The sequence below is a fragment of the Orcinus orca genome, chromosome 8, assembly GCF_937001465.1.
Source record: "Orcinus orca chromosome 8, mOrcOrc1.1, whole genome shotgun sequence".
Lineage (NCBI taxonomy): Eukaryota > Metazoa > Chordata > Mammalia > Artiodactyla > Delphinidae > Orcinus > Orcinus orca.
The window spans coordinates 83,280,826-83,308,486 of NC_064566.1; the positions used below are offsets into that span (position 1 = coordinate 83,280,826).

The following is a 27,661-nucleotide window of genomic DNA, read 5'->3' on the forward strand; positions in this document are numbered from 1 at the left end:
ATAGCTTCCTATACCTATATCTGTTTCCTTCTTAAGGTTAGGGAAATTTTCAGCCATAATTTCATTGAATACATTTTCTACCCCTTTTTCTTTCTCTGCTCCTTCTGGGACCCCTATAATGTGAATATTAGTATGCTTGATGTTGTCTCAGAGGTCTTTCTCAATTTGTCCTCATTTTTAAAACCCTTTTTTTTGTTGTTGTTCAGCTTGAGTGATTTCCACTACTCTGTCTTCCAGATCTTCCAGATCTCTGATCAGTTCCTCTGTATCAGTTCCTCTGAATCAATCTACTGTTGTTTTGTTCTAGTATATATTTTTCTTTTAGTTCTTGTATTCTTTAGTTCTCTTTGGTTCTTCTTTGTATTTTCTAACTCTTTTTTGAAATTGTCAATGTGTTCATCCCTTTTTCTCCCAAGTTCAGTTAACATATTTATGATCATTATCTTGAATTCTTTATTGGGTCAATTGCTTATCTTTGTTTAGCTGCTTTTCTTTTTTTTTTCCTGAGGTTATGTCTTGTTCCTTCACTTGGAACATTTCCTTCATCTCCTCATTTTACCCAATTCTGTGTTTTTTCACTCGGTGTTAAGTATGTCAGTTACTTCTCCCCATCTTCAGAAGTAGCCTTATATAAGAGACATCCTTTGGAGCCTGGCAGCATGCACCCCTTTGGTCACCAGAGCCCTATTCCTAGGGGTGCCCCCTATATGGACTGCATGTACCCTTCTGTTGCAGTAGGGTCAACTTCCATTGGGCAGCTGGTATGTGGGGCTGAACCCCAGCTTAGTTGGCTGTGGTGCCTCTTGGCACAACTTGCAGGCCTGCTGGAGTGCAGGGTGGGCTTTTCTCGTGGTTGTCTGTTTCAACCTATGGGATGTGGGGCTGCTGCCGTCTGCTGGTCGGTGGGGTAGGCTTCTCAAGTGGTTCATTGCATGCCTAGCAGGGCTCAGGGCTGATGCCAGCTTGCTGGAGGACAGGCCTGGTCCTTGGCACTAATAAGCTAGAGGGAGGATTCTGAAATGGTGCTTGCCAGTGCTGGTGTTATTGAGGTAGAATGAGCTGCCAAAAATGGCTGCTGCCAGCTTTTCTGTCCCCAGGGGGAGTCCCAGTTGCTTCCTGCCTGTCTCGGAGGCTCTCCAAGAGCAGCAAGTGGGTCTGAAACAGGCTCCTTTCAAACTAGTGCCTCTGTGCTAGGACTCAGAGCATGTGAGATTTTGCAGACAACCTTTAAGAATGGAGTCCCTATTTCCTATTGCCCTTGGGATCTCTCCCATATGCAAACCTTGCAGGCCTTCAAAGCCAGACATTCTGGGAGCTCATCTTCATGGTGCAGGTCCCCTGCCTGGGAGCCCAGTGTGGGGTTCACACTCCTTGCTTCTTGTGGAGGACCTCTATAATTGTAATATTCCTCTGGTTTGTGGGTTGCTGACCTGGGGGTGTAGGTCCTGACTAAAGTGCATCTCCAGCGCTGTTGCCTGTCTCATTGTGGTTCCTTCTTTATGTCTTTAGTTGTGGAGTATCTTTTCTGCTGGTCTTCAGGTTGTTCTTACAGGTAGTTGCTCTGTAATTAGTTGTAATTTTGTTGTGCCTGTGGGAGGAGGTGAGCTCAGGGTCTTCCTAGTCCAACGTCTTGGCCACCTCTTCAGTGCTTATTCCTGATATTGTTTTTAATTGTGAATATTTTGGGGATTTAACTGTAAATTTAAGTAGATAGCCATATCCACACACACTCCTAGTTTCTCCTCTTACAGTGAAGTTTTAAAAATTTGCATAATTTTGTAAAGCAATTAATAAATAAATTTATTAATTCATTAATTCTCTTACATAAAATTTTTCTAGCTAAAACCTAGCGAAAAATTATAGAAAATAGGATCAAGCCTCGTTGAAGAATATTTATGGTTCTTATAAACACCTTTTCCTCTCTACATATATACTAATTGACCTTTTTTGTTTTTAGACAGTTTGTGTAAAATGAAAAAATAGTACCAGCTTGTAGGTAATACATGTATGTAAATAAATAGAACTTAACCAGTGCTGTAAAGCCATACAGAGGTTATTTCTCTTTTCCCAGCCAATGAGGGAAGGAAGACCTGATTAACAGGCATCAGTTTAACTTTCGTATCACTACCAGGTCATGTATTTCTTTTATTCTTGCAAAATTTGTGCTGTTTCAAGGGCTTTGAAGGCATATAGCTTTCTCAGGTGAAGGATAAAGTGTCATTCATTCTACCCTTTGGTAAGCTTAATCTTTGAGGTATAGCAGTCAAAATTGAGACTTATGCAATAAGTTTCTGATTATTGAAAGATATCTTCATGGATTTTAAATTTTTAAATAGTGAATGTCTTTAAAATATTAAACTATAATATATTACTTATGAGCAGGTTTATTTTATTAACTGTTAGCCATGTTAACCTATGAGGGGCTCATCTTTCAGAACTGAGAATAGCAATAACATTTCGCCTTTGCATCTTTTTTCCCATAGGTTTATTTATGTTTACCCAACTTACGATCTCTTACTGAAGGGCACTGCTTGATAGTCCCTTTGCAGCACTATAGAGCAGCTACCTTATTGGATGAAGACATCTGGGAGGAAATTCAGGTCAGCATGATAATGCTCATGATCATTGTTATGATCAAGAGCAGTTTTTACACACTATTGTGATAAATTCTAACAAGTTTTATGCCTTCATTCAATGATTTTACTTTCTGAATTTAAACAAGTATACATTTCCATAGTTGTGTATAACTGTGGGTCATGATGTTTTCACCACTCACTACCTTTTTACTTTATTGAAAGCTTTAAATAAAAATTTTTATTGAGGTATAATTGTCATATAATATATTAGTTCCAGGTATACAACTGAAAGCTTTTGTCTACTAAATAAACTATGATCAAGTAATAATTATTTTTACTTTAAAAGAAATCAATGTAAGATTTCTAATATTTGCTTTCGTGGAACATGAAATAATCATTCTTACCACAGTAAGCTAATAAATTACAGCCAAAGGAAAGATGTTTTCAGATAATAAAAAATAATTTTTGGAACTTAGTGGTTTACATTTAGCAATTGTCATATTTTCCTATAATGGCATTGACCTTTTCTGCTGCTATGTTTTGTCATGATGTTGTTACCAGCTTTAATTTCCATACTTTTCCCTTAGAGCCTTTTGGATTCAGGGATTGTGTGTGTGTGTGTGTGTGAATGAATGTCTGTGTCTGTGTCTGATTCTTCAAGAAATTGAAAGGCACAACGTGGGTGAAATTGCTGCTGAATTGCAAGACCTTATAATGACCAAAATAGAGAGAGAGAGAGAGAAAGGGAGGGAGGGAGGGAGGAAGGAAGGAAGGAAGGGAGAAAAAGAGAGAGAGAGAGAGAGAGAAGGAAGGAAGGAAGGGAGGCAGGTCCTGTTTTTCTAATGACTGACAAGTGAATAGGGTGAATAGGGGTTATAGGAACCCCTAGTTAGAAAACACGAAAATTTTAAGACTTCTAAAGAGACTAATACTAGTCTTTGTATCATGCTGATAAAGATACCAAGAGAGGAGATATTTTGACTGTATTTCATGAAATTCCGTCTTTTAACTCCCTGAAATCTTTTAGTTTATGCTGTGAAAGTTAAAGGGCAAACTGTTTTAATGCATCTGTGGCCCAGCAAGGGTAAAAGTGTGGATAAGTGTATTTGATGTGAAAAAAATTTTTCTTTTTCTAATAGTGGATTCCAGTGCAGTAAATAATTTAAAGTGGAAAGTGTGGCAGATTTGGTTTTGAGAATTATTTGGGGACTTTTCTGGAATGCTTTCTAAAAATGTATACATGCAAAACTGATTTAACTTAGAGCAAAAATAAAGGCCAAAAAGATTTTAAGTTATACAGGAATCTAGTATGTATGTTATATGTTTTTGTAAGAAATTAAGTTACTTGGGCTTCCCTGGTGGCGCAGTGGTTGGGAGTCCGCCTGCCGATGCGGGGGGCGCGGGTTCGTGTCCCGGTCCGGGAGGATCCCACGTGCCGTGCGGCAGCTGGGCCCGTGAGCCATGGCCGCTGGGCCTGCGCGTCCGGAGCCTGTGCTCCGCGGCGGGAGAGGCCACGGCAGTGAGAGGCCCGCGTACCGCCAAAAAAAAAAAGAAGAAATTAAGTTACTTGATGAAAAACACCGAGTTGGATAAAGAAGAAATTTATTCAGTTCAGTAGATACTGAGTGCATGAATGTATGATAATGCAGGTGTTGTGAGAAATGCAGAGATAAAATCACTCATTAATTCTGCCCAAAGGTGTGGTATATACTAGTATAGGTTACATTATGGTTTAGCAGATTTTGTAAGCCAGATGCATTATAGAAAATTGAGTGAGGGAGAAGCCAAATTGTTTTATGTAAATAATGGCATTATAGCTCTCTTTTGTGATAGAAAGAAGTTGTTAGAAGGTGTAAATTACTCTATGATAGTGAATGAAGAAAATATCTGAATTCTAGCTTATTTAAAGAAATGTACTTTCTTTGATTTTTGTTTTTACTTTCAAATATGTACAAAAACTCAAATTAATTATGCCCTGGTATGGTCATTCACCTCTTTTAGAGAATATATGTTAAAAATGACTTGACTTAGCAAAAAATTATGTTTGCAAATTCAGGGACCACTTCCTTCAAGTAATTTTTATCACCATCCTCTAGTAACATTTAAATTTAATTTTAGACCTTGTATTTAGTAGAATATACAAAGATATTCAGCAGAGCATGTGGGAATAATCACAGATTTCTAATGATAATATCTAAATTTTTAGTTTTACTAAATATATAGTGAAACTTGTTCCCCTTTAAGTTTATTCTTATCAGTTTGACAAATGAACTTGAACATACGTTATAGTCAGATACTGTAGGTCCATTTTTTAAATATCTCAAATTAGCGGTATGGTGGTGGGGTCGTTGATGCTTATCTACAGTGGGCTTCACTGTGGGGCCATTTCAGTGGAAAACTTCCAGTGTTAGTACCATTGGGTCTTTTTCTTGGGGCTAGTCAGACTCTCCAGAAAACACTCTTTCAGTCTCTTGCCTAGAGCATCTATGTCTGCTTTCCAGTGTTCTGGGAGCTGAGTTGGGAAAGAAGGCTGGTGTGGCAGAATGTCAAACATTTAAGAACACTAAGTAACATTTTTTATGATGCCCCTGTTTTCAGACTGTATACTCTCAACTGTGTCTGGTTTTCCTAGCCCAGCAACTTTGTTGTTTGCCTTCTCCAGAAGTTTATCCTATAGTGTTCTGCTGGTGTGGAGGAGGGGATCCGGTGTGTTAGTTATTTTTTTTCAAAAGACTTTCATCTGTGCCATTGTTTTTCATTACAACTTCACCTCTAGTTCCATAATTCCTTGGTGCTGCCAATTCCTGAGCCTTTTGAGGATTCTGCAGTGTAGCATGGGTTTCTTCTTTACCATCCCTGCTAAACTGCCTCCTCCTATATCACCCAACTGTGAACCAGCTTTCTAGTGTTTAAGTCAGATAATATGGGGTGATCTGATTTTTAGCATATTTTCTTTGTTCTAATAGCTTTATGCTGTTTTGAAAATTATCTTAATGTCATTTTTGAGGGGTCACTTCATGAAGGGTGTAGAATTAAATGTGTATGTTCTGTACTATCGCATAACATTTATCTTAGGATAATCCTATCTTTAGACATGTTCTATTTAGAAAATTTGAATAAATTATAGTATTAATATTATATTATCAGCCCTAAATAGCTTTGGTATGTTTAATGAAAATACTTTAATATTTATTTTAAATTCCTTTACGTGTGTTTATCTGAGTTTTTTGTAATGTGGTTTGTAATGTGTAAGAATCGTAACACTCTAGTATAGATTACTTAAATATATTGTAAGGAATATAAGTCCAGATGTGTTAACTAAATGAGGAATTGCAATTAGGTGAGTAATCATAGTTTAGAAACGTGGAAAATAGTGATTACCTGAAGGATGAAGTGTTTTCTACTAGTAATACGGGAATTTTATTTCGCCCCTGTAACATGAGATCTCTACATCTCTGTGAAGCATAAAATAGTTTTGGTATCTTATGATAATGAACTAAAACACTTTCTTCATTGTTTAGTTTTCATATAAATTTTAAAGAATGCATATTATTTAACTATGTATATTGTATTTGTTGTATTGAACTTGGGGAAATCCTGCTTTAATGGAGTTGATAACCTCAAATTATACCATTAAACTCATATTTTTAAATTAAAGTATTATATATATATATATATATATATATATATATATATATGAAGTACTTAAAAGTGTGTATGTGTCCTCGAGGCTATAAGTATGATGTTTATATATTTTATAATATTGAACTATTCTTGTATCACTAATTTAGTACTTTTGAGTTTTCATTTATAATCCATGACATCTTAAGTCTGTCTTCTTCGCTATTATCCAGATAGACTCTAGAACAGTCATCCAACAGTTAAACCTAAATTTTACCACCTAAATGTGATTTTATCTCTTCCTTTTCTTCTTTTAGTTTACTGGAACTGTTTCCAATATATACATAATACTGAGCAGAGTGAGTTTCAGTTAAAAAAAATATGTTGCTTAACTATGTGAAATTATGTGGTAGATTTAGAAAGTAAAGTAACTATAAGGTAACATTGTAGAGTTTAAACATTGTTTACTATTTTTTTATTTTAAAAAATGCTGAGCTTATATATATAGCTGTGGTTAGAAATGTAGAGCGAATCCTGTATCTGTTGCTTACTAGGTACCTTTTTACTTTACCTCAAATTATAATTATTCGATTTTTTTTCCTACTTGTTCTTATTTTATAAAATGAGTGGAAAATAGAATAGTGATGAGTGATCAATAATAAGTGATCAGAGGAGACCTGGTCGGAACCCAGAACTCCCAACCCCTACCCAGCAGTAATTTGTAGGCTTTCTTATTTTTGGGTGTCAACAGAGGCTTGAATGGAAAACCTGAACTTCTATCTCCACATGGCAGTAACTAGGCAGGGTCTCAACAACAACCTGGTTGAATCTCTAGGGAATTATGCTGAGTGAAAATTTGCAAGTGAAGGATCAGAAGACATATGAAGGGAACCAGCAAATGAAGTTACTTTGAGGATAGAAAAACAATTGGAAGTGAATTCTGCATGTCTGTTACTGAATTTAAGGATGCCTACCTGCTCAGAGTACCTTTTTTGGTTTTTGGATGTTTTCCTATGATTTTACTGTCAGTTCTATATATTTTACCACCTAAATTTGATTTTTATCTCTTCCTTTTCTTATTTTAGTTTACTGGCACTGTTTCCAATATATACATAATACTGAGCAGAGTGCGTTTCAGTTATAAAAAACACATTGCTTAACTATGTGAAATTATGTGGTAGATTTAGAAAGTAAAGTAACTATAAGGTAACATTGTAGAGTTCAAACATTGTTTACTATTTTTTTTAATTTTAAAAGAATTTATTATACTTTTTATTGTTCTCATATTTTGAATCTCCTCTCAGTGTGTTATTTACCTAGCCATTTCCTCTCTTCAGATGTTTAGAAAATCATTGGTAAAGATGTTTGAAGATAAAGGATTGGACTGTATCTTTTTAGAAACGAATATGAGCATGAAGAAACAGTATCATATGGTTTATGAATGCATTCCTCTCCCAAAGGAAGTGGGTGATATGGCTCCCATCTATTTTAAGGTATTTATGGATAGTCTTTACAGGCATACTTATTTTTTGCTGTATTATGGTTTTATGAATAGTTATCTTTATTCTGATATTTTTTCTCCTATGTACTTATGAAATTTTATATCATATAAAGAAATGAAGTAAAGCACAAAAATTCTGCTATATAAATTTCTGTAGAAGAAATTTGGGATTTTGACCTTTAAAAAGCATGCTTACTTATCAGTATGAATATACTATCAAATGGTAATTTATAATTTTAATTTTTCATTTCTCAAATGAAAAATCAAGTTCTACCTTGAAATACTTTCAAGTCAAAATTGTAGTCATGACTCTAGAAATTTATAATTTAAATTCCTAAGGGCCAAACATAGTTACATGCAAACAGTACAAATTACAATTGCTAAAAAAAAAAAAAAAATTACAATTGCAGAGACAAGTTATTGCTGCAAGTTTTAGTATTTAATACCTCATCATGCTCTTTGAAAAAGAAACTAAAATCTAACCTTGACATACATCTTTGGACATTGTAATAAATGATTAGAGTTCTTAAGCAATTGTGTCATTATAATGTTCAAGCAGGTTTAACTAAATAGCGTTTGTTTGATACTGGCCTGAGTGCAGTGTAATTTATAAATTTATAATTTATAAATTTGTAAATGTAGAACCATATATGAAATAGTAACGTGTACAATTAAAGAAGAAGATAATGTTTTATGAGGTGGTATAGAAACTTGCAAATGCAACATTTAGACAATATAGGATGGTAAATTTTAATTAATATGGACTGTAAATCCCAATAAAAAGAATTATTTTAAAAAAGGATTATTAAACCTGTTAAGGTTGATGAGGTGGTGAAAATCAACTTTTCCTATAGAAATTTTTAAAAACCATCTGATTATTTGCTTTGAAGTCATGCTAGTAAAGTATAGGAAAACAATCCAGATAATTCCCAAACCCATGTCAGTCCTGTATTAAACAGAATCAATTGAGAAAGAGATTATTATGCTTTTCTTCAATTTTTTTTTTCCTCTTGTACTTCCTCAGTGAGCCCTAGGAGATTGTGACTATAGGTATTGAAGTACATAGGGCACAACATAGAGCAGCTACTGTTGCTTATGGTGGGTGACAGAAATGTCATCTCTTAGCAGAATGGTATGCTACTTTTCTTTTATATTGTATCTTTTATATGATCATTAAAGATGTACTTATTTGATTTAGCTTCAATTTTATATTGAATGTGCTACATTATAATGTCAACACAAGCAATCCATGTCTTTTAAATAGGGAGCAGCAGTATACCTGATGTATTTAAACTATGCTTATTTGAATGTTAATTTCACCTTTAAAATTTACTTCATTAGTAATGATGTATAAAAATGAGATTATTTTATAATTATCACCATGGCTTTTCTTTCTATTAAATATTTCTTTACCATAAATACTAGTCATATTGATTAGCTTAGAAAGTCTTATAATTCCATGTCTATGTATTTTTTCCCATGCATTTTTACTCCTTTTTTCTATGGCCAGAAATAGGTCAAGTATTTGGTTGCCAGAAAGCACATAAATTACTGTTCTTATATATGGAAGAAGAACAATAAAACAAAATGAATTTATTTGAGTAGATGTCTATGAATGGAGTAAGGAATTTGTGAACTTTATGTTCACAAATTCCGTTCAATATTAAGTTGCTTGGTCTTACTAAGGATTGTTTTTGTCATGTAAAGGTGAGCTAAAGTTAGTACAAGAGTTAAGAATGAGTAAAATAGTATTATTTTGGCTAAAGATAAGACTTGTATGAAATCAAGACATTCCAATTTTAAATAACAGAAATTAAAGTCATTCAAACTAATAACCTAACATGTATATTAAACCTTATAATTAATTCACCATATTACTTTACTTTTAAACTCTTTGTATTTACTTGTGCATTATTTTTTAATTGACAAATGGCTGTTTCTTAGAAAGCCATAATGGAAACTGATGAAGAATGGTCTATGAACAAGAAATTAATTGATCTCTCTTCAAAAGATATCAGAAAGTCTGTAAGTATTATTTTTTTTAATATAAGAAATAACCCTACTATTTAGGATCTTTGTAATTTCCATATCTTATTTGAGAAAGAGACCATTTGGCTGAGTGATCAAAGGTGAAGGAAATATAATTCCATAAATAAAGAAGAAATTATTTTCATCCTACCTGGTCTAGCAAATCCTTATTTCTTTAATTGCTTATTTGAATGTTTATTCCTGATCTTTTGGTGCTCTGCCACTGTAGTCCCTATGATTGTTTATGATAACCATAAGACTCTGCCATGAAAGTTGCTCTTAATGGGATTCTCAGGCTCTGGGACAAGTGAGGAGAGATGCCTTCTTGTTACTGAAATTATAATGAGAAAAACATTTTCCTAAAGGCTCTATTTTGAACATGGAACTCTCTCTCTCTTTTTTTTTTTTTTTTTTTTTTTACTTAAACAAAGGTTTACTGTTATGGTCCTTTAAAACAGTAGTTAAGTTAGATGATGGGTACATTATTCTTTTAGAGACTTTACTAACCATGCTTCATAGTTTAATCTTGATTTGCAGATCAGATTTTAGATACAAGTTACCCTTAGGTTGAGTACTTCTGTAATGACCTCCCTCTTTTCTAGAAATACACATTAAATGGAATAGATATATAATAGAACTGGGGATTCCTTTTTCTTTTCAAAGAGTATTATATGAATGTTTATTGAGTGCCTGCTATTTACCAGGCACTGTTCTACATGCTTTTTATACATAATGGAACAAAACAAAGGCTTTATGTAGCTAATATTCTAGTGCAGGAGTTGGGAACTGCACTCTGTGTGCTAAATCCAGCCTGCTGCCTGTTTGTGTAAATGAAGTTTTATAGTAATACAGCTAAATCCCTTTTTTTTTTCTTAACATCTTTATTGGAGTATAATTGCTTTACAATAGTGTGTTAGTTTCTGCTTTATAACAAAGTGAATCAACTATACATATACATATATCCCCATATCTCTTCCCTCTGTGTCTCCCTCCCAACCTCCCTATCCCACCCGTCTAGGTGGTCACAAACCACTGAGCTGATCTCCCTGTGCTATGTGGCTGCTTCCCACTAGCTATCTATTTTACATTTGGTAGTATATGTAAGTCCATGCCACTCTCTCACTTCTTCCCAGCTTACCCTCCCCCACCCCGCCCCCGTGTCCTCAAGTCCATTCTCTACGTCTATATTCCTGTCCTGCTGCTAGGTTCTTCATAACCTTTTTTTTTTTTAGATTCCATACATATGTGTTAGCATATGGTATTTGTTTTTCTCTTTCTGACTTATTTCACTCTGTAGGACAGACTCTAGGTCCATCCACCTCACTACAAATAACTCAATTTCGTTTCTTTTTGTGGCTGAGTAATATTCCATTGTATATATGTGCCACATCTTCTTTATCCATTCATCGGTCGATGGACACTTAGGTTGCTTCCATGTCCTGACTATTGTAAATAGAGCTGCAATGAACATTGTGGTACATGACTCTTTTTGAATTGTGGCTCTCTCAGGGTATATGCCCAGTAGTGGAATTGCTGGGTCGTATGGTAGTTCTATTTGTAGTTTTTTAAGGAAGCACCATACTGTTCTCCATAGTGGCTGTATCAATTTACATTCCCACCAACAGTGCAAGAGGGTTCCCTTTTCTCCACACCCTCTCCAGCGTTTATTGTTTGTAGATTTTTTGATGATGACCTTTCTGACTGGTGTGAGATGATACCTCATTTTAGTTTTGATTTGCATTTCTCTAATGATTAGTGATGTTGAGCATTCTTTCATGTGTTTGTTGGCAATCTGTATATCTTCTTTGGAGAAATGTCTAGGTCTTTTGCCCATTTTTGGATTGGGTTTTTTGTTTTTTTGATATTGAGCTGCATGAGTTGCTTATACATTTTGGGATTAATCCTTTGTGAATTGCTTCATTTGCAAATATTTTCATGCATTCTGAGGGTCGTCTTTTCATCTTGTTTATGGTTTCCTTTGCTGCCAAAGGTTTTAAGTTTCAGAGGTACTGTTTTTGGCTGCTTTCATGCTACAAGGATAGAGTTGAGAGTTGCAATAGAAATTTTATGATCTGCAAAGCCCAAATTATTTTATTTAAATTACAATTTTATTATAGGTTTTTAAAATTGTTTTTTAAGTTTTTAAAATTTTGCTGACCCCTCCTCTAGCAGATGTCACTAGAATATTTCTCTCCCATTTTTTATTTTGGAAAGCCAGACCTGATACATGTGACTGATAGAATTCACTATTTTATTTATTATATCCCAGGCCAAAGGTTGAAATCTCATTTTATTATTGGAGGTAGTTTTAATTCAAAAGTAAAACCATTGCCTATTGTCTTTTTTAAAAATTAAAAAAAAAGGTAATACAATTTTTAAAGGTTACTTTCCATTTACAGTTATTACAAAATATTGGCTATATTCCCCGTGTTGTACAAAACATCCTTCAGCCTATCTCACACTAGTAGTTTGTACCTCCAACTTCCCCGCCCCTGTATTGCCCCCCACCATTGGTACTGGTAACCACTAGTTTGTTCTCTGTATCTGTGTGTCTGCTTCTTTTTTCTTCTATTCACTAGTTTGTTGTATTCTTTAGATTCCACATATAAGTGATATCATATAGTCTTTCTCTTTCTCTGTCTGACTTATTTCACTTAGCATAATGCCTTCCAAGTCCATCTATGTTGCTGCAAATGGCAAAAATTGTTCTTTTTTATGACTGAGTAGTATTCCATATATACATATATACACCACATCTTCTTTATCCATTCATCTGTTAATGGACACTTAGGTTGCTTCCATATCTTGGCTATTGTAAATAATGCTGCTATGAACATTGGGGTGCATATATCTTTTCAAATGAGTGTTTTGGGGTTTTTTCTGATATATATACTCAAGAGAGGAATTGCTGGGTCATATGGTAGTTCTATTTGTAGTTTTCTGAGAAACCTCCATACTGTTTTCCTCAGTGGCTGCACCATTTTACTTTCCCACCAACAGTGTAGGAGGGTTCCCTTTTCTTCACATCCTTGCCAGCATTTGTTATTTGTTTTCTTTTTAATGATAGCTGCTCTGAAGGTGTGAGGTGACATTTCATTGTGGTTTAGGTTTTGATTTGCATTTCCCTGATGATTAGCGATGTTGAGCATCTTTTCATATGCCTGTTGGCCATCTTCATTTCCTCTTTGGAAAAATATCTATTCAGTTCTTCTGTCTTTTTTTTAATTGGGTTTTTTGGTTTCTTGATACTGAGTTGTATGAGCTGTTTATATATGTTGGATATTAATCCCTTATTGGTCATATCATTTGCAAAAATTTTCTCTCATTTAGGAGTTTGTCTTTTCATTTTGTTGATGATTTTCTTTGCTGTTCAAAAGCTGTTAAATTTACTTAGGTCCTATTTGTTTATTTTTGCTTTTATTTCATTTACTCTAGGAGACTGATCCAAAAAAATATTCCTGTGATTCATGTCAGTCAGTGTATGTATTTTCCTGTAGGAGTTTTATAGTATCCAGTCTTAAATTTAGGTTTTAATCCATTTTGAGTTTTATTTTTGTATGGTATTAGAGAATGTTCTAATTTCATTCTTTTACATGTAGCTATCCAGTTTTTCCAGCACTACTTATTGAAAAGACTGTCTTTTCTTCATTGTATATTCTTGCCCCCTTTGTCATAGATTAATTTACCATTAAGTATGTGGGTTTATTTCTGGGCTGTCTATTCTGTTCCTTTGATCTATATGTCTGTTTTTATGCCAGTATCATACTGTTTTAATGACTGTAGCTTTGTAGTATAATCTGAAGTCAGGGAGCATGATTCCTCCAGGTTTGTTTTTCTTTCTCAAGATTGTTTTGGCTATTCAGAGTGTTTCAAAGGTACAATCTCCCAAGACTGAACTAAGAAAAAATAGAAAAGATGAACAGACCAATTACCAGTAATGAAATTGAGTCAGTAATTTAAAAATTCCCAACAAACAAAAGTCTAGAACCAGATGGCTTCACAGGTGAATTCTACCATTTATCCTTCTGAAACTATTCCAAAAAATTACAGAGGAAGGAATGCTTCCAAACTGATTCTATGAAGCCAACATCACCCTGATACCAAAACCAAAGATATCACAAAAAAGAAACTTACAGGTCATTATCACTGATGAACATAGATGCAAAAATTCTCAACAAATACTATCAAAATGAATCCAACAATACATTAAAAAGATCATTCACCATGATCACGTGAGATTTAACCCAGGGATGCAAGGATTTTTCAGTATTCACAAATCACTGTGACATACCACATTAACAAATGAAGAATAAAAACCATATGATGCAGAAAAAGCTTTTGATAAAATCCAACATCCATTTATGATAAAAACTTTCCAGAAAGCTGGCATACAGGGAACATACCTCAACATAATAATGGCTGTATATGGCAAACCCACAGCTGACATCATACTCAATGGGGAAAAGCTGAAAGCATTTCCTCTAAGGTCAGGAATAAGACAAGAATGTCCAAAGTCACCACTTTTATTCAACATAGTTTTGGAAATCCAAGCCATAACAGTCAGAGAAGAAAAAGAAATTAAAAGAATTCAAATTGGAAAGGAAGAAGTAAAACTGTCACTGTTTGCAGATGACATGATACTATACATAGAAAAATCCTAAACACACCACCAGAAAACTACTAGATCTCATCAATGAACTCAGTAAAGTTGCAGAATACAAAATTAATGTACAGAAATCTGTTGCATCTCTATAAACTAACGATGAACTATCAGAAAGAGAAATTATGGAAACAATCCCATTTACCATCACATCAAAAAGAATAAAATACCTAGGAATAAATCTAACTAAGATGGCAAAAGAGCTGTACTCTGAAAGCTATAAGGCACTGATGCAAGAAATTGAAGATAAAACAAAAAGATGGAAAGATATACCGTGTTCTTGGACTGGGAGAATCAATTTTGTTAAAATGACCCTACCACCCAAGGCAATCTATAGATTCAGTGCAATCCCTATCAAAATACCAATGGCATTTTTCACAGAACTAGACAAATAATTTTACAATTTGCCTGTGGTCTTTTTCTTTTCCCTTGCTGGTGAATTGGGACAGACAATATATTAAAAAACAAAACAACGCCCCCACAAATGTCTAATTCATGATCTTATAGAAAAAGGTATCTAATGTACATACATCTTTTGTGCCTAAGTTTTCCACTTCTCATATCATAATTTCCAATGCCATTGATTCTTTTAGAACATGATTTTAATGGCAGTTGAAAATATTTTAGGGGAGGGGTGGAATCAAAATGGTGGAGTAGCATGTTGCTGAACCCACCTCCCCTCACAAACACATCAAGACTACAACTACATATAAAGCAAGTCTCACTAAAGGTGACCTAAAGACTAGCAGAACAGCTCTTCTGAAACCTAGACTGTAAAGAAAGAACCACACAGAGTTTGATAGGAGGGGAGGAGAAGCGATCTAATTGGGACTGACACCCCTAGAGAGTGACCTAGAGAGGAGAGAAAATCACATGTTCAGGATCTTCCTTGGGGAGTGGAGCATTCAATCCACACATTAGGCATTCCATCCCTGTGGTCCAGCAAGAGGAAGATGAGCCTGTCTGGGTTAGAAAACCAGTGGGGCTTACCTGAGTGCTGTAATAAATGGAAACTCTGCTCTTGAGGAGCTTGCACACAGACTTGCTCACAGTCCCAGGGTGGAGGCAGCAGATTGAAATCTTCATGGTGCTCTGGCTGGCTTGCCAAGACCACCCCAGTGTGCCCCCAGGTTTGCACTGGACTCCTACTCTAGCCCCTACTGCTCTGCTGTTGCTCCCTGCTAAGGTCAAGGCTGCAATTGCCAACAAGAGTGCACACACTTGGAGGGAACAGGGCTTGGTTGAACCCTGGCCCTGCCTCTGATTAGGATGGGAGCAACATACTTGGGAGGGAGAGGAATCAGCCCCAGGGTGGAGACTGCCATTTCTTGTGTGCATGTCGGTGCACACACTTGGGAAAGAGTGGAACCAGCTCAGTTGTGTGGCTCCAACTCCTCCAGCCCTGATCTAGCCTCTTACCAAAGTACATGCATCAGGAAAAAAGTGGAATCACTTCAAAGTGCAGCCCCAAGCCCTCAGTCCCTGACCATGCTCACAATTAAGGTAGAGACTGCCATCACACCTGGGAGAAGTGCAGGTCCCTCAGGGCTCCTGCTTCAGCTCTTGAGCCTGGATCCCACCCCCAGTAGGGCAGTGACTGCCATTGAGCATAGGAGAAGCCCCAGCTCAAACATGGCTCTGGCTCTACCTCCCACCAAGGCAGTGGCTGTCAGGGCACCCTGGGCTTACTTCATATTGAGCCCACACTGGAACCACTGTGCACACACACACTGCATTGGGATGCTCCCACACAAGGACATATCTTCAAGACCAGGATAGGTAACTCTTTCACCTACTGTCATGCAGACAAAGGAATATGTTTCAAATGAAAAAACAAGAAAAGAAAAATGAATAAAACCCTACTGAAACAGAGATAAATAATTTACCTGATAAGGAGTTCAGAGCAATAGTAATAAGAATGCTAACTCAAGTTGGGGGAAAAAATAAATGAACAGAGTGGGAATTTGAACAAAGAACTAGAAAATATAAAAAAGTACCAATCAGAGCTGAAGAATGTAATAACTGAAATGAAAAATACACTAGAAGGAATTAGCTACAGATTAGGTGATATAGAAGAATGCATAAGCAACCTGGAATATAGTGAAAATCACCCAATCAGAACAGGGAAAATAAAAAAATTTTTTAAATGAGCCTAGCTTAAGGGACCTCTGGGACAACATCAGGCATTCTAAATTTGCATTGTAGGGATCACAGAAAGAGAAGAGAGAGAGAAAGGGATAGAAAATGTATTTGATGAAATTTTGGCTGAAAACTTCCTGAACCTGAAGAAGGAAATAGATATCCAGGTATAGGAAGCACAGAGAGTCCCAAAGAAGATGAACCCAAAGAGAACCACACCAAGACATATAATAACTAAAATGGGAAAAAATAAAGGTAAAGAGAGAATTTTAAAGTCAACAACAAAAAACAGTTACGACAAGGGAATTTCCATAAGGCTATCTGCTGGTTTTTCAGCAGAAACTTTGCAGGCCAAAAGGGAGTGGCATGATATATTTAAATTGCTAAAAGGAAAAAACTAAAGAGTTCATCAGTACTAAAGTGACCTTACAAAAAATGTTAAGGGGTCTTCTTCAAGTGAAAAAGAAAGGACCAAAACAAGAAATAAGAAAATACAGGAAGGGAAAAACCTCACTGTTAAAGGCAAGTAAAGGCAGTGGATCAGTGAACAGGTAAGGGATAGGCATAAAGATGTAAAATATGACATCAAAAATAGAAAGCATGAAGGGGAAATTAAAAAATATAGATCTTTTAGAATGTGTTTGAACTTAAATGACTATCAGTTTAAAACGATAGATATAGATATACATCAACATATGTGAACTCCATGATAACCACTATATATGCAGTATTTTTGCTGGTAAGCCATCTAGTACCTATTGTAAGGTTGTTTTTTAAAACCTGGATATATACCTAAAATAAGTACCTGGAGGATTTTAATATTTTAAAATAACCAATAGAGACAGTAAGAAACATACAAATTCTTGGAATGGTTGTTGTATATTCAACTTTGAAATGTTTTCTTTTCTAAATCACCACATAGCGTTTTATCTGAGACTATTTGAGAGTAGCTGGGGAATGAATCAGATGACCTCTTGAGGTCACTCTTAGCTTAGGATTTGATAATTATGTGGTTGGAGTTGTGAAGAGAACTTGAGTATAAGAATAATTTCAAAGCAGGTCACTTTTTACAAGGTTAACAAACTTTCCAGTGTCTTTTTTAAATGATAATTATGTTTCTGAGCATGAAGTGAACAATCTTGATTTATTTTAACATTATTTTTATTCTGAAGAAACCTCATTATCCTTCTTTTAAAAAACTCTATGTCCTTAGTAGGTACATAAAGTATTTTATGTGTGTGTTGGGGATGTGCTGATTTTTTCTTCCATAGTGGATTCTTGGTTGTTAGTAGAGATTGACATATTTGTAATTCATTCTGATTCTCTGTTGATTTATGTTTTTATTTCTGTGAGTATAAGCTTCTCTTTTTATGTCTATTTTGTTTACTTTCTCTGGGTCTTTTTATTTCCTTGCAGTGTAGTGTGAAGTTCATGGATATATACAAAAAAAACAGATCTGAATGTTCATTGCAGAGGAGTTGCATAATATTCAGTAACTTGTCAAGAAAGTGGTCTTTTTTCACAAGACAATTTTATTGAGATTTCACATGAATTCTTCCTCAACTTTTTCTTTTTTTTACCACTTTATTGGAGTATAATTGCTTTACAATGATGTGTTAGTTTCTGCTTTATAATGAAGTGAATCAGTTATACATATACATATGTTCCCATATCTCCTCCCTCTTCTGTCTCCCTCCCTCCCACCCTCCCTAGTTCACCCATCCAGGTGGTCACAAAGCACCGGGCTGATCTAACTATGCTATGCGGCTGCTTCCCAACAGCTATCTTTTTTTTTTTTTTTTAACATCTTTATTGGAGTATAATTGCTTTACAATGGTGTGTTAGTTTCTGCTTTATAACAAAGTGAATCAGTTATGTATATACATATGTTCCCATATCTCTTCCCTCTTGCATCTCCCTCCCTCCCACGCTCCCTATCCCACCCATCTAGGTGATCACAAAGCACCGAGCTGATCTCCCTGTGCTATGCAGCTGCTTCCCACTAGCTATCTACCTTACGTTTGGTAGTGTATATATGTCCATGCCACTCTCTCACTTTGTCCCAGCTTACCCTTCCCCCACCCCATGTCCTCAAGTCCATTCACTAGTAGGTCTGTGTCTTTATTCCTGTCTTACCCCTAGGTTCTTCATGACATTTTTTTTTCTTAAATTCCATATATATGTGTTAGCATACAGTATTTGTCTTTCTCTTTCTGACTTACTTCACTCTGTATGACAGACTCTAGGTCCATCCACCTCATTACAAATAGCTCAATTTCATTTCTTTTTATGGCTGAGTAATATTCCATTGTATATATGTGCCACATCTTCTTTATCCATTCATCCGATGACGGACACTTAGATTGTTTCCATCTCCTGGCTATTGTAAATAGAGCTGCAGTGAACATTTTGGTACATGACTCTTTTTGAATTATGATTTTCTCAGGGTATATGCCCAGTAGTGGGATTGCTAGGTCGTATGGTAGTTCTATTTGTAGTTTTTTAAGGAACCTCCATACTGTTATCCATACTGGCTGTACCAATTCACATTCCCACCAGCAGTGCAAGAGTGTTTCCTTTTCTCCACACCCTCTCCAGCATTTATTCTTTCTAGATTTTTTATTCTTTCTAGATGATGGCCATTCTGACTGGTGTGAGATGATATCTCATTGTAGTTTTGATTTGCACTTCTCTAATGATTAACGATGATGAGCATTCTTTCATCTGTTTGTTGGCAGTCTGTGTATCTTATTTGGAGAAATGTCTACTTAGGTCGTCTGCCCATTTTTGGATTGCGTTGTTTGTTTTTTTGTTATTGAGCTGCATGAGCTGCTTGTAAATTTTGGAGATTAATCCTGTGTCAGTTGCTTCATTTGCAAATATTTTCTCGCATTCTGACGGTTGTCTTTTGGTCTTGTTTATGGTTTCCTTTGCTGTGCAAAAGCCTTGAAGTTTCATTAGGTCCTGTTTGTTTATTTTTGTTTTTATTTCCATTTCTCTAGGAGGTGGGTCAAAAAGGATCTTGCTGTGATTTATGTCATAGAGTGTTCTGCCTATGTTTTCCTCTAATAGTTTGATAGTTTCTGGCCTTACATTTAGGTCTTTATCCACTTTGAGCTTATTTTTGTGTATGGTGTTACGGAGTGGTCTAATCTCATACTTTTACATGTCCCAGTCCAGTTTTCCCAGCACCACTTACTGAAGAGACTGTCCTTTCTCCACTGTACATTCTTGCCTCCTTTATCAAAGATAAGGTGAACATATGTGTGTGGGTTTATCTCTGGGCTTTCTATCCGGTTCCATTGATCTATATTTTTGTTTTTGTTCCAGTACCATACTGTCTTAATTACTGTAGCTTTGTAGTATAGTCTGAAGTTAGGGAGCCTTATTCCTCCAGCTCCATTTTTCGTTCTCAGCATTGCCTTGGCTATTCAGGGTCTTTTGTGTTTCCATACAAATTGTGAACATTTTGTTCTAGTTCTGTGAAAAATGCCAGTGGTAGTTTGATAGGAATTGTATTGAATCTGTAAGTTGCTTTGGGTAGTAGAGTCACTTTCACAATGTTGATTCTTCCAATCCAAGAACATGGTATATCTCTCCATCTATTTGTATCATCTTTAATTTCTTTCATCAGTGTCTTATAATTATCTGCATACAGGTCTTTTGTCTCCTTAGGTAGGTTTATTCCTAGATGTTTTATTCTTTTTGTTGCAGTGGTAAATGGGAATGTTTTCTTGATTTCACTTTCAGATTTTTCATCATTAGTGTATAGGAATGCAAGAGATTTCTTTGCATTAATTTTGTATCCTGCTACTTTACCAAATTCATTGATTAGCTCTAGTAGTTTTCTGGTAGCATCTTTAGGATTCTCTATGTATAGTATCATGTCATCTGCAAACAGTGACAGCTTTACTTCTGCTTTTCCGATTTGGATTCCTTTTATTTCCTTTTCTTCTCCGATTCCTGTGCCTAAAACTTCCAAAGCTATGTTGAATAAGAGTGGTGAGAGTGGACAACCTTGTCTTGTTCCTGATCTTAGTGGAAATGCTTTCAGTTTTTCACCATTGAGGATGATGTTGACTGTGGGTTTGTCTAATATGGCCTTTATTACGTTGAGGTAAGTTCCCTCTATGCCTACTTTTTGCAGGATTTTTATCATAAATGGGTGTTGAATTTTGTCAAAAGCTTTCTCTGCATCTGTTTAGATGATGATATGGTTTTTCTCCTTCAATTTGTTAATATGGTGTATCATGTTGATTGATTTGTGTATATTGAAGAATCCTTGCATTCGTGGAATAAACCCCACTTGATCATGGTGTATGATCCTTTTAATGTGCTGTTGGATTGTTTGCTAGTATTTTGTTGAGGATTTTTGCATCTATGTTCATCAGTGATATTGGCCTGTAGTTTTCTTTCTTTGTGACATCCTTGTCTGGTTTTGGTATCAGGGTGGTGGTGCCTTGTAGAATGAGTTTGGGAGTGTTCCTCCCTCTGCTATATTTTGCAAGAGTTTGAGAAGGGTAGGTGTTAGCTCTTCTCTAAATGTTTGATAGAATTCGCCTGCGAAGCCATCTGGTCCTGGGATTTTGTTTGTTGGAAGGTTTTTAATCACAGTTTCAATTTCAGTGCTTGTGATTAGTCTGTTCATATTTTCTATTTCTTCCTGATTCAGTCTTCGCACATTGTGCATTTCTAAGAATTTGTCCATTTCTTCCAGGTTGTCCATTTTATTAGCATAGAGTTGCTTGTAGTAATCTCTCATGATCTTTTGTATTTCTGTAGTGTCAGTTGTTCTCCTTTTTCTTTTCTAATTCTATTGATTTCTGTCTTCTCCTTTTTTTCCTTGATGAGTCTGGCTAATAGTTTGTCAATTTTGTTTATCTTCTAAAAGATCCACCTTTTAGTTTTATTGATCTTTGCTGTCGTTTCCTTCATTTCTCTTTCATTTATTTCTGATTTGATCTTTATGATTTCTTTCCTTCTGCTAATTTTGGGGGTTTTTTGTTCTTCTTTCTCTAACTGCTTTACGTGCAAGGTTAGGTTGTTTATTCAAGATGTTTCCTGTTTCTTGAGGTAGGATTGTATTGCTATAAACTTCCCTCTTAGAACTGCTTTTGCTGCATCCCGTAGGTTTTGGGTCGTCGTGTCTCCATTGTCATTTATTTCTAGGTATTTTTTGATTTCCTCTTTGATTTCTTCAGTGATCACTTGGTTATGAAGTAGTGTATTGTTTAGCCTCCACGTGTTTGTATTTTTTACAGATTTTTCCTGTAATTGATATCTAGCCTCATAGCATTGCGGTCGGAAAAGATACTTGAAACAATTTCAATTTTCTTAAATTTACCAAGGCTTGACTTGTGACCCAAGATATGATGTATCCTGGAGAATGTTCCACTTGAGAAAAATGTGTTTTCTGTTGTTTTTGGATGGAATGTCCTATAAATATCAATTAGGTCCATCTTGTTTAATGTATCATTTAAAGCTTGTGTTTCCTTATTCATTTTCATTTTGGATGATCTGTCCATTGGTGAAAGTGGGGTGTTAAAGTCCCCTACTATGAATGTGTTACTGTCAATTTCCCCTTTTATGGCTGTTAGTATTTGCCTTATGTATTGAGGTGCTCTTATGTTGGGTGTATAAATATTTACAATTGTTACATCTTCTTCTTGGATCGATCCCTTTATCATTATGTAGTGACCTTCTTTGTCTCTTGTAGTAGTCTTTATTTTAACGTCTATTTTGTCTGATATGAGAATTGCTACTCCAGGTTACTTTTGGTTTCCATTTGCTTGGAATATCTTTTTCCATCCCCTCACTTTCAGTCTGTATGTGTCTCTAGGTCTGAAGTGGGTCTCTTGTAGACAGCATATATATGGGTCTTGTTTTGGTATCCATTCAGCCAATCTGTGTTTTTTGGTGGGAGCATTTAATCTATTTACACTTAAGGTAATTATGGATATGCCTGTTCCTATTCCCATTTTCTTAATTGTTTTGGGTTTGTTATTGTAAGTCTTTTCTTCTCTTGTGTTTCTTCCCTAGAGAAGATCCTTTAACATTTGTTGTAAAGCTGGTTTGATGGTGCTGAACTCTCTCAGCTTTTGCTTGTCTGTAAAGGTTTTAATTTCTCCATCATATCTGAATGAGATCCTTGCTGGGTAGGGTAATCTTGGTTGTAGGTTTTTCTCCTTCATCACTTTAAATATGTCCTGCCAGTCCCTTCTGGCTTTCAGAGTTTCTGCTGAAAAATCAGCTGTTAACCTTATGTGGATTCCCTTGTGTGTTATTTGTTGTTTTTCCCTTGCTGCTTTTAATATGTTTTCTTTGTATCTAATTTTTGACAGTTTGATTAATATGTGTCTTGGCGTGTTTTTCCTTGGATTTATCCTGTATGGGACTCTCTGTGCTTCCTGGACTTGACTAAATATTTCCTTTCCCATATTAGAGAAGTTTTCAACTATAATCTCTTCAAATATTTTCTCAGTCCCTTTCTTTTTCTCTTCTTCTTCTGGAACCCCTATAATTCGAATGTTGGTGCATTTAATGTTGTCCCAGAGGTCTCTGAGATAGTCCTCAGTTCTTTTCATTCTTTTTTCTTTATTCTGCTCTGCAGTAGTTATTTCCACTATTTTACCTTCCCGGTCACTTATCCGTTCTTCTGCCTCAGTTATGCTGCTATTGATCCCATCTAGAGTATTTTTAATTCCATTTATTGTGTTGTTCATCGTTGTTAGTTTCATCTTTAGTTCTTCTAGGTCCTTGTTAACTTATTCTTGCATTTTGTCCATTCTATTTCCAAGATTTTGGATCATCCTTACTATCATTATTCTGAATTATTTGTCAGGTAGACTGGCTATTTCCTCTTCATTTGTTAGGTCTGGTGGGTTTTTACCTTGCTCCTTCATCTGCTGTGTGTTTTTCTGTCTTCTCCTTTTGCTTATCTTACTGTGTTTGGTGTCTCCTTTTTGCAGGCTGCAGGTTCGTAGTTCCCGTTGTTTTTGGTGTCTGTCCCCATTGGCTAAAGTTGGTTCAGTGGGTTGTGTAGGCTTCCTGGTGGAGGGGCCTAGTGTCTGTGTTCTGGTGGATAAGGCTGGATCTTGTCTTTCTGGTGGGCAGGTCCACGTCTGGTGGTGTGTTTGGGGGTGTCTGTGGCCTTATTATGATTTTAGGCAGCCTCTCTGCTAATGGGTGGGCTTGTGTTCCTGTCTTGCTAGTTGTTTGGCATAGGGTGTCCAGCACTGTAGCTTGCTGGTCATTGAGTGAAGCTGGGTGTTGGTGTTGAGATGGAGATCTCTGGGAGATTTTCACCGTTTGATATTATTTGGAGCTGGGAGGTCACTTGTGGACCAGTGTTCTGAAGTTGGCTCTCCCACCTCAGAGGTGCAGCACTGACTCCTGGCTGCAGCACCAAGAGCCTTTCATGCACACGGCTCTGAATAAAAAAACGGATGGATAGAAACCTAGGACAAATGGTGAAAGCAAAGCTATACAGACAAAATCTCACACAGAAGCATACACATACACACACAAAGAGGTAAAGGGGAAAAAATAATAAATCTTGCTATCAAAGTCCACCTCCTCAATTTGGGATGATTAGTTGTCTATTCAGGTATTCCACAGATGCAGTGTACATCAAGTTGATTGTGGAGCTTTAATCCGCTGCTTCTGAGGCTGCTGGGAGAGACTTCCCTTTCTCTTCTTTGTTCGCACAGCTCCCGGGGCTCAGCTTTGGATTTGGCCCTGCCTCTGTGTGTAGGTCACCGGAGGGCGTCTGTTCTTCGCTCAGACAGGACGGGGTTAAAGGAGCAGCTGCTTCAGGGACTCAGGTTCTCTCAGGCGGGGGAGAGGGAGGGGTGCAAATGCGGGGCGAGCCTGCGGCGGCAAAGACCGGCAGGACGTTGCACCAGCCTGAGGCTTGCCATGCGTTCTCCTCGGGAAGTTTTCCCTGGATCCCAGGACCCTGGCAGTGGCGGGCTGCACAGGCTCCCATGAAGGGAGGTGTGGATAGTGACCTGTGCTCGCACACAGGCTTCTTGTTGGTGGCAGCAGCCGCCTTAGCGTCTCATGCCCGTCTCTGTGGTCCGCCCTGTTAGCCGCGGCTCACGCCCGTCTCTAGAGCTCCTTTAAGCAGCACTCTTAATCCCCTCTCCTCGTGCACCAGGAAATAAAGAGGCAAGAAAAAGTCTCTTGCCTCTTCGGCAGGTCCACAGTTTTCCCCGGACTCCCTCCCGGCTAGCCGTGGTGCAGTGACGCCCTGCAGGCTGTGTTCATGCCGCCAACCCCAGTCCTCTCCCTGCACTCCTACCGAAGCCCAAGCATCAGCTGCCAGCCGTGCCCGCCCCAGCGGGTGAGCAGACAAACCTCTCGGGCTGGTGAGTGCTGGTCGGCACCAATCCTCTGTGCGGGAATCTCTCCGCTTTGCCCTCCGCACCCCTGTTGATGTGCTCTCTTCCGGTGTTTCCGCCCCGAAGCTTTCCCCCTCCACCACCCGCAGTCTCTGCCCGCGAAGGGGCTTCCTAGTGTGTGGAAACTGTTCTTCCTTCACAGCTCCCTCCTACTGGTGCAGGTCCCGTCCCTATCCTTTTGTCTCTGTTTATTCTTTTTTGTTTTGCCCTACCCAGGTACGTGGAGAGTTTCTTGTCTTTTGGGAAGTCTGAGGTCTTCTGCCAGCGTTCAGTAGGTGTTCTGTAGGAGTTGTTCCTCGTGTAGATGTATTTCTGGTGTATCTGTGGGGAGGAAGGTGATCTCCGTGTCTTACTCTTCCGCCATCTTCCCGATTCCCCCCGCCATCTTCCCAATTCTCCCCCTCTACTTTTTAATATGATTTTTAACTGTAATTTTGTGTTAACTGTAGCAGTTGAAAAACATCTAAGACGTCTTGGGTTTGAGCTTCAAAGCTAAGCAAAGTCCACCTCAAGGAAAATTTGGGTTTACCCTAAGACCATCAAATATGAGGACAATTATACGAAGTCAGGATTAAAATCTGGAATATTAAAAGGGGAAAGCTCAAATACTACTGTTTTCCTATCATCAGTAAAATTTTTTGCTGTAATTCTGTCAGTACTCTTCATGGGTGGTGCCAATGTTCCAACTTCTATCACTCTGGCTGGTCAAGGCAGGAAAAGGAAGTGCTAAATGTATATATACTTTTATACTGAATCCTTTGCAATGCCTACCGACTCACAACTCTTCAGGCAAGACATTAGGTTGTACCTTTTCTGCCTGCAGTGAGAGAAGAGTTCTTGTGGCACGCAACTGTTCTTTGTTTAGAAATAATGTGTTCATTTTGCCATCTTGGCAATTATGCCATATGTTGTTGAGCTTTGGTATGTATTGATATATACAAATTACCACAAACTTAGTGCTTTAAAAACAGCACATTTGTTATCTCATAGTTCTGGAAGTCACAAATATGAACTCGGTTTTACTGGGCTAAGTCAAGGTGTTAGCAGGCCTACTTTTTTTTTTTTTTTTCTTTCTTTGGAGGCTCTCAGGGAGAATCCATTCCCTTGCCTTTTTCGTTTCTAGAAACCACCTGCATTCCATGGCTTGTGGTTCTTTCCTTTGTGTTCAGAGTCAACCAGTATAGCATTTTCCAGTCTTTCTCTGACTCTGATCCTCCTATCATATGCTATATAACCCAGGATAATCTCCCCATTTCAAGACCCCTAACTTAATTGTATCTGCAAAGTCCTTTTTGCCATACAACGTAACATGGAAGCCATTTTTTCTGCCAAACACAGTGTAATACAAACAAAAAGCATGGGCACTGTCATCATAAATTGCTTTCTGAAGTTATCTCTTCCTCAAAGTACTGCTTTTTAATTGATGGTAGTCTACAACATGATTTTAGCCATTCAAATTCATGTCTCACACGTTGATCTACTTCAGGTAGCAAAAATATTTTAATGATAATAAAGGCCATATATGACAAACCCACAGCCAACATCGTCCTCAATGGTGAAAAACTGAAACCATTTCCACTAAGATCAGGAACAAGACAAGATTGCCCACTCTCACCACTATTATATAACATTGTTTTGGAAGTTTTAGCCACAGCAATCAGAAAAGAAAAAGAAATCCAAATCAGAAAAGAAGAAGTAAAGCTGTCACTGTTTGCAGATGACATGATACTATACATAGAGAATCCTAAAGATGCTACCAGAGAACTACTAGAGCTAATCAATGAATTTGGCAAAGTAGCAGGATACAAAATTAATGCACAGAAATCCCTTGCATTCCTATACACTAATGATGAAAAATCTGAAAGAGAAATTAAGGAAACACTCCCATTTACCACTGCAACAAAAAGAATAAAATACCTAGGAATAAACCTACCTAAGGAGACAAAAGACCTGTATGCAAAAAACTATGAAACTGATGAAAGAAATTAAAGGTGATACAAACAGATGGAGAGATATACCATGTTCTTGGATTGGAAAATCAGCATTGTGAAAATGACTCAAGTACCCAAAGCAGTCTGCAGATTCAATGCAATCTCTATCAAACTACCAAAGGCATTTTTCACAGAACTAGAACAAAAAATTTCACAATTTGTATGGAAATACAAAAGACCCCAAATAGCCAAAGCAATCTTGAGAAAGAAAAACGGAGCTGGAGGAATCAGACTCCCTGACTTCAGACTATACTACAAAGCTACAGTAATCAAGACAATATGGTACTGGAACAAAAACAGAAATATAGATCAATGGAACAGGATAGAAAGCCAAGATAAACCCATGCACCTATGGTCACCTTATTTTTGATAAAGGAGGCAAGAATATACAATGGAGAAAAGACAGCCTCTTCAATAAGTGGTGCGGGGAAAACTGGACAGCTACATGTAAAAGAATGAAATTAGAACACTCCCTAACACCATTCACAAAAATAAACTCAAAATGGATTAAAGACCTAAATGTAAGGCCAGACACTATAAAACTCTTAGAGGGAAACATAGGCAGAACACTCTATGACATAAGTCACAGCAAGATCCTTTTTGACCCATCTCCTAAAGAAATGCAAATAAAAACAAAAATTAAAAAATGGGACCTAATGAAACTCAAAACTTTTGCACAGCAAAGGAAACCATAAACAAGACCAAAAGACAGCTCTCAGAATGGGAGAAAATGTTTGCAAATG

The 27,661-nt window shown here is 36.9% G+C and overlaps 1 protein-coding gene across 3 annotated transcripts in view; it reads left to right on the plus strand.

Moving 5' to 3' along the window:
* Nucleotides 1-27,661, plus strand: part of CWF19L2 (CWF19 like cell cycle control factor 2) — a 200,925-nt gene that overhangs the window by 166,704 nt on the left and 6,560 nt on the right. For all 3 annotated transcript variants that reach the window (XM_033413428.2, XM_033413430.2, XM_033413429.2), the window contains exons 14-16: nucleotides 2,484-2,600; nucleotides 7,535-7,690; nucleotides 9,643-9,723. In XM_033413428.2, the coding sequence (XP_033269319.2) occupies nucleotides 2,484-2,600; nucleotides 7,535-7,690; nucleotides 9,643-9,723 (354 nt within the window). The remainder of the gene's footprint in view (nucleotides 1-2,483; nucleotides 2,601-7,534; nucleotides 7,691-9,642; nucleotides 9,724-27,661) is intronic.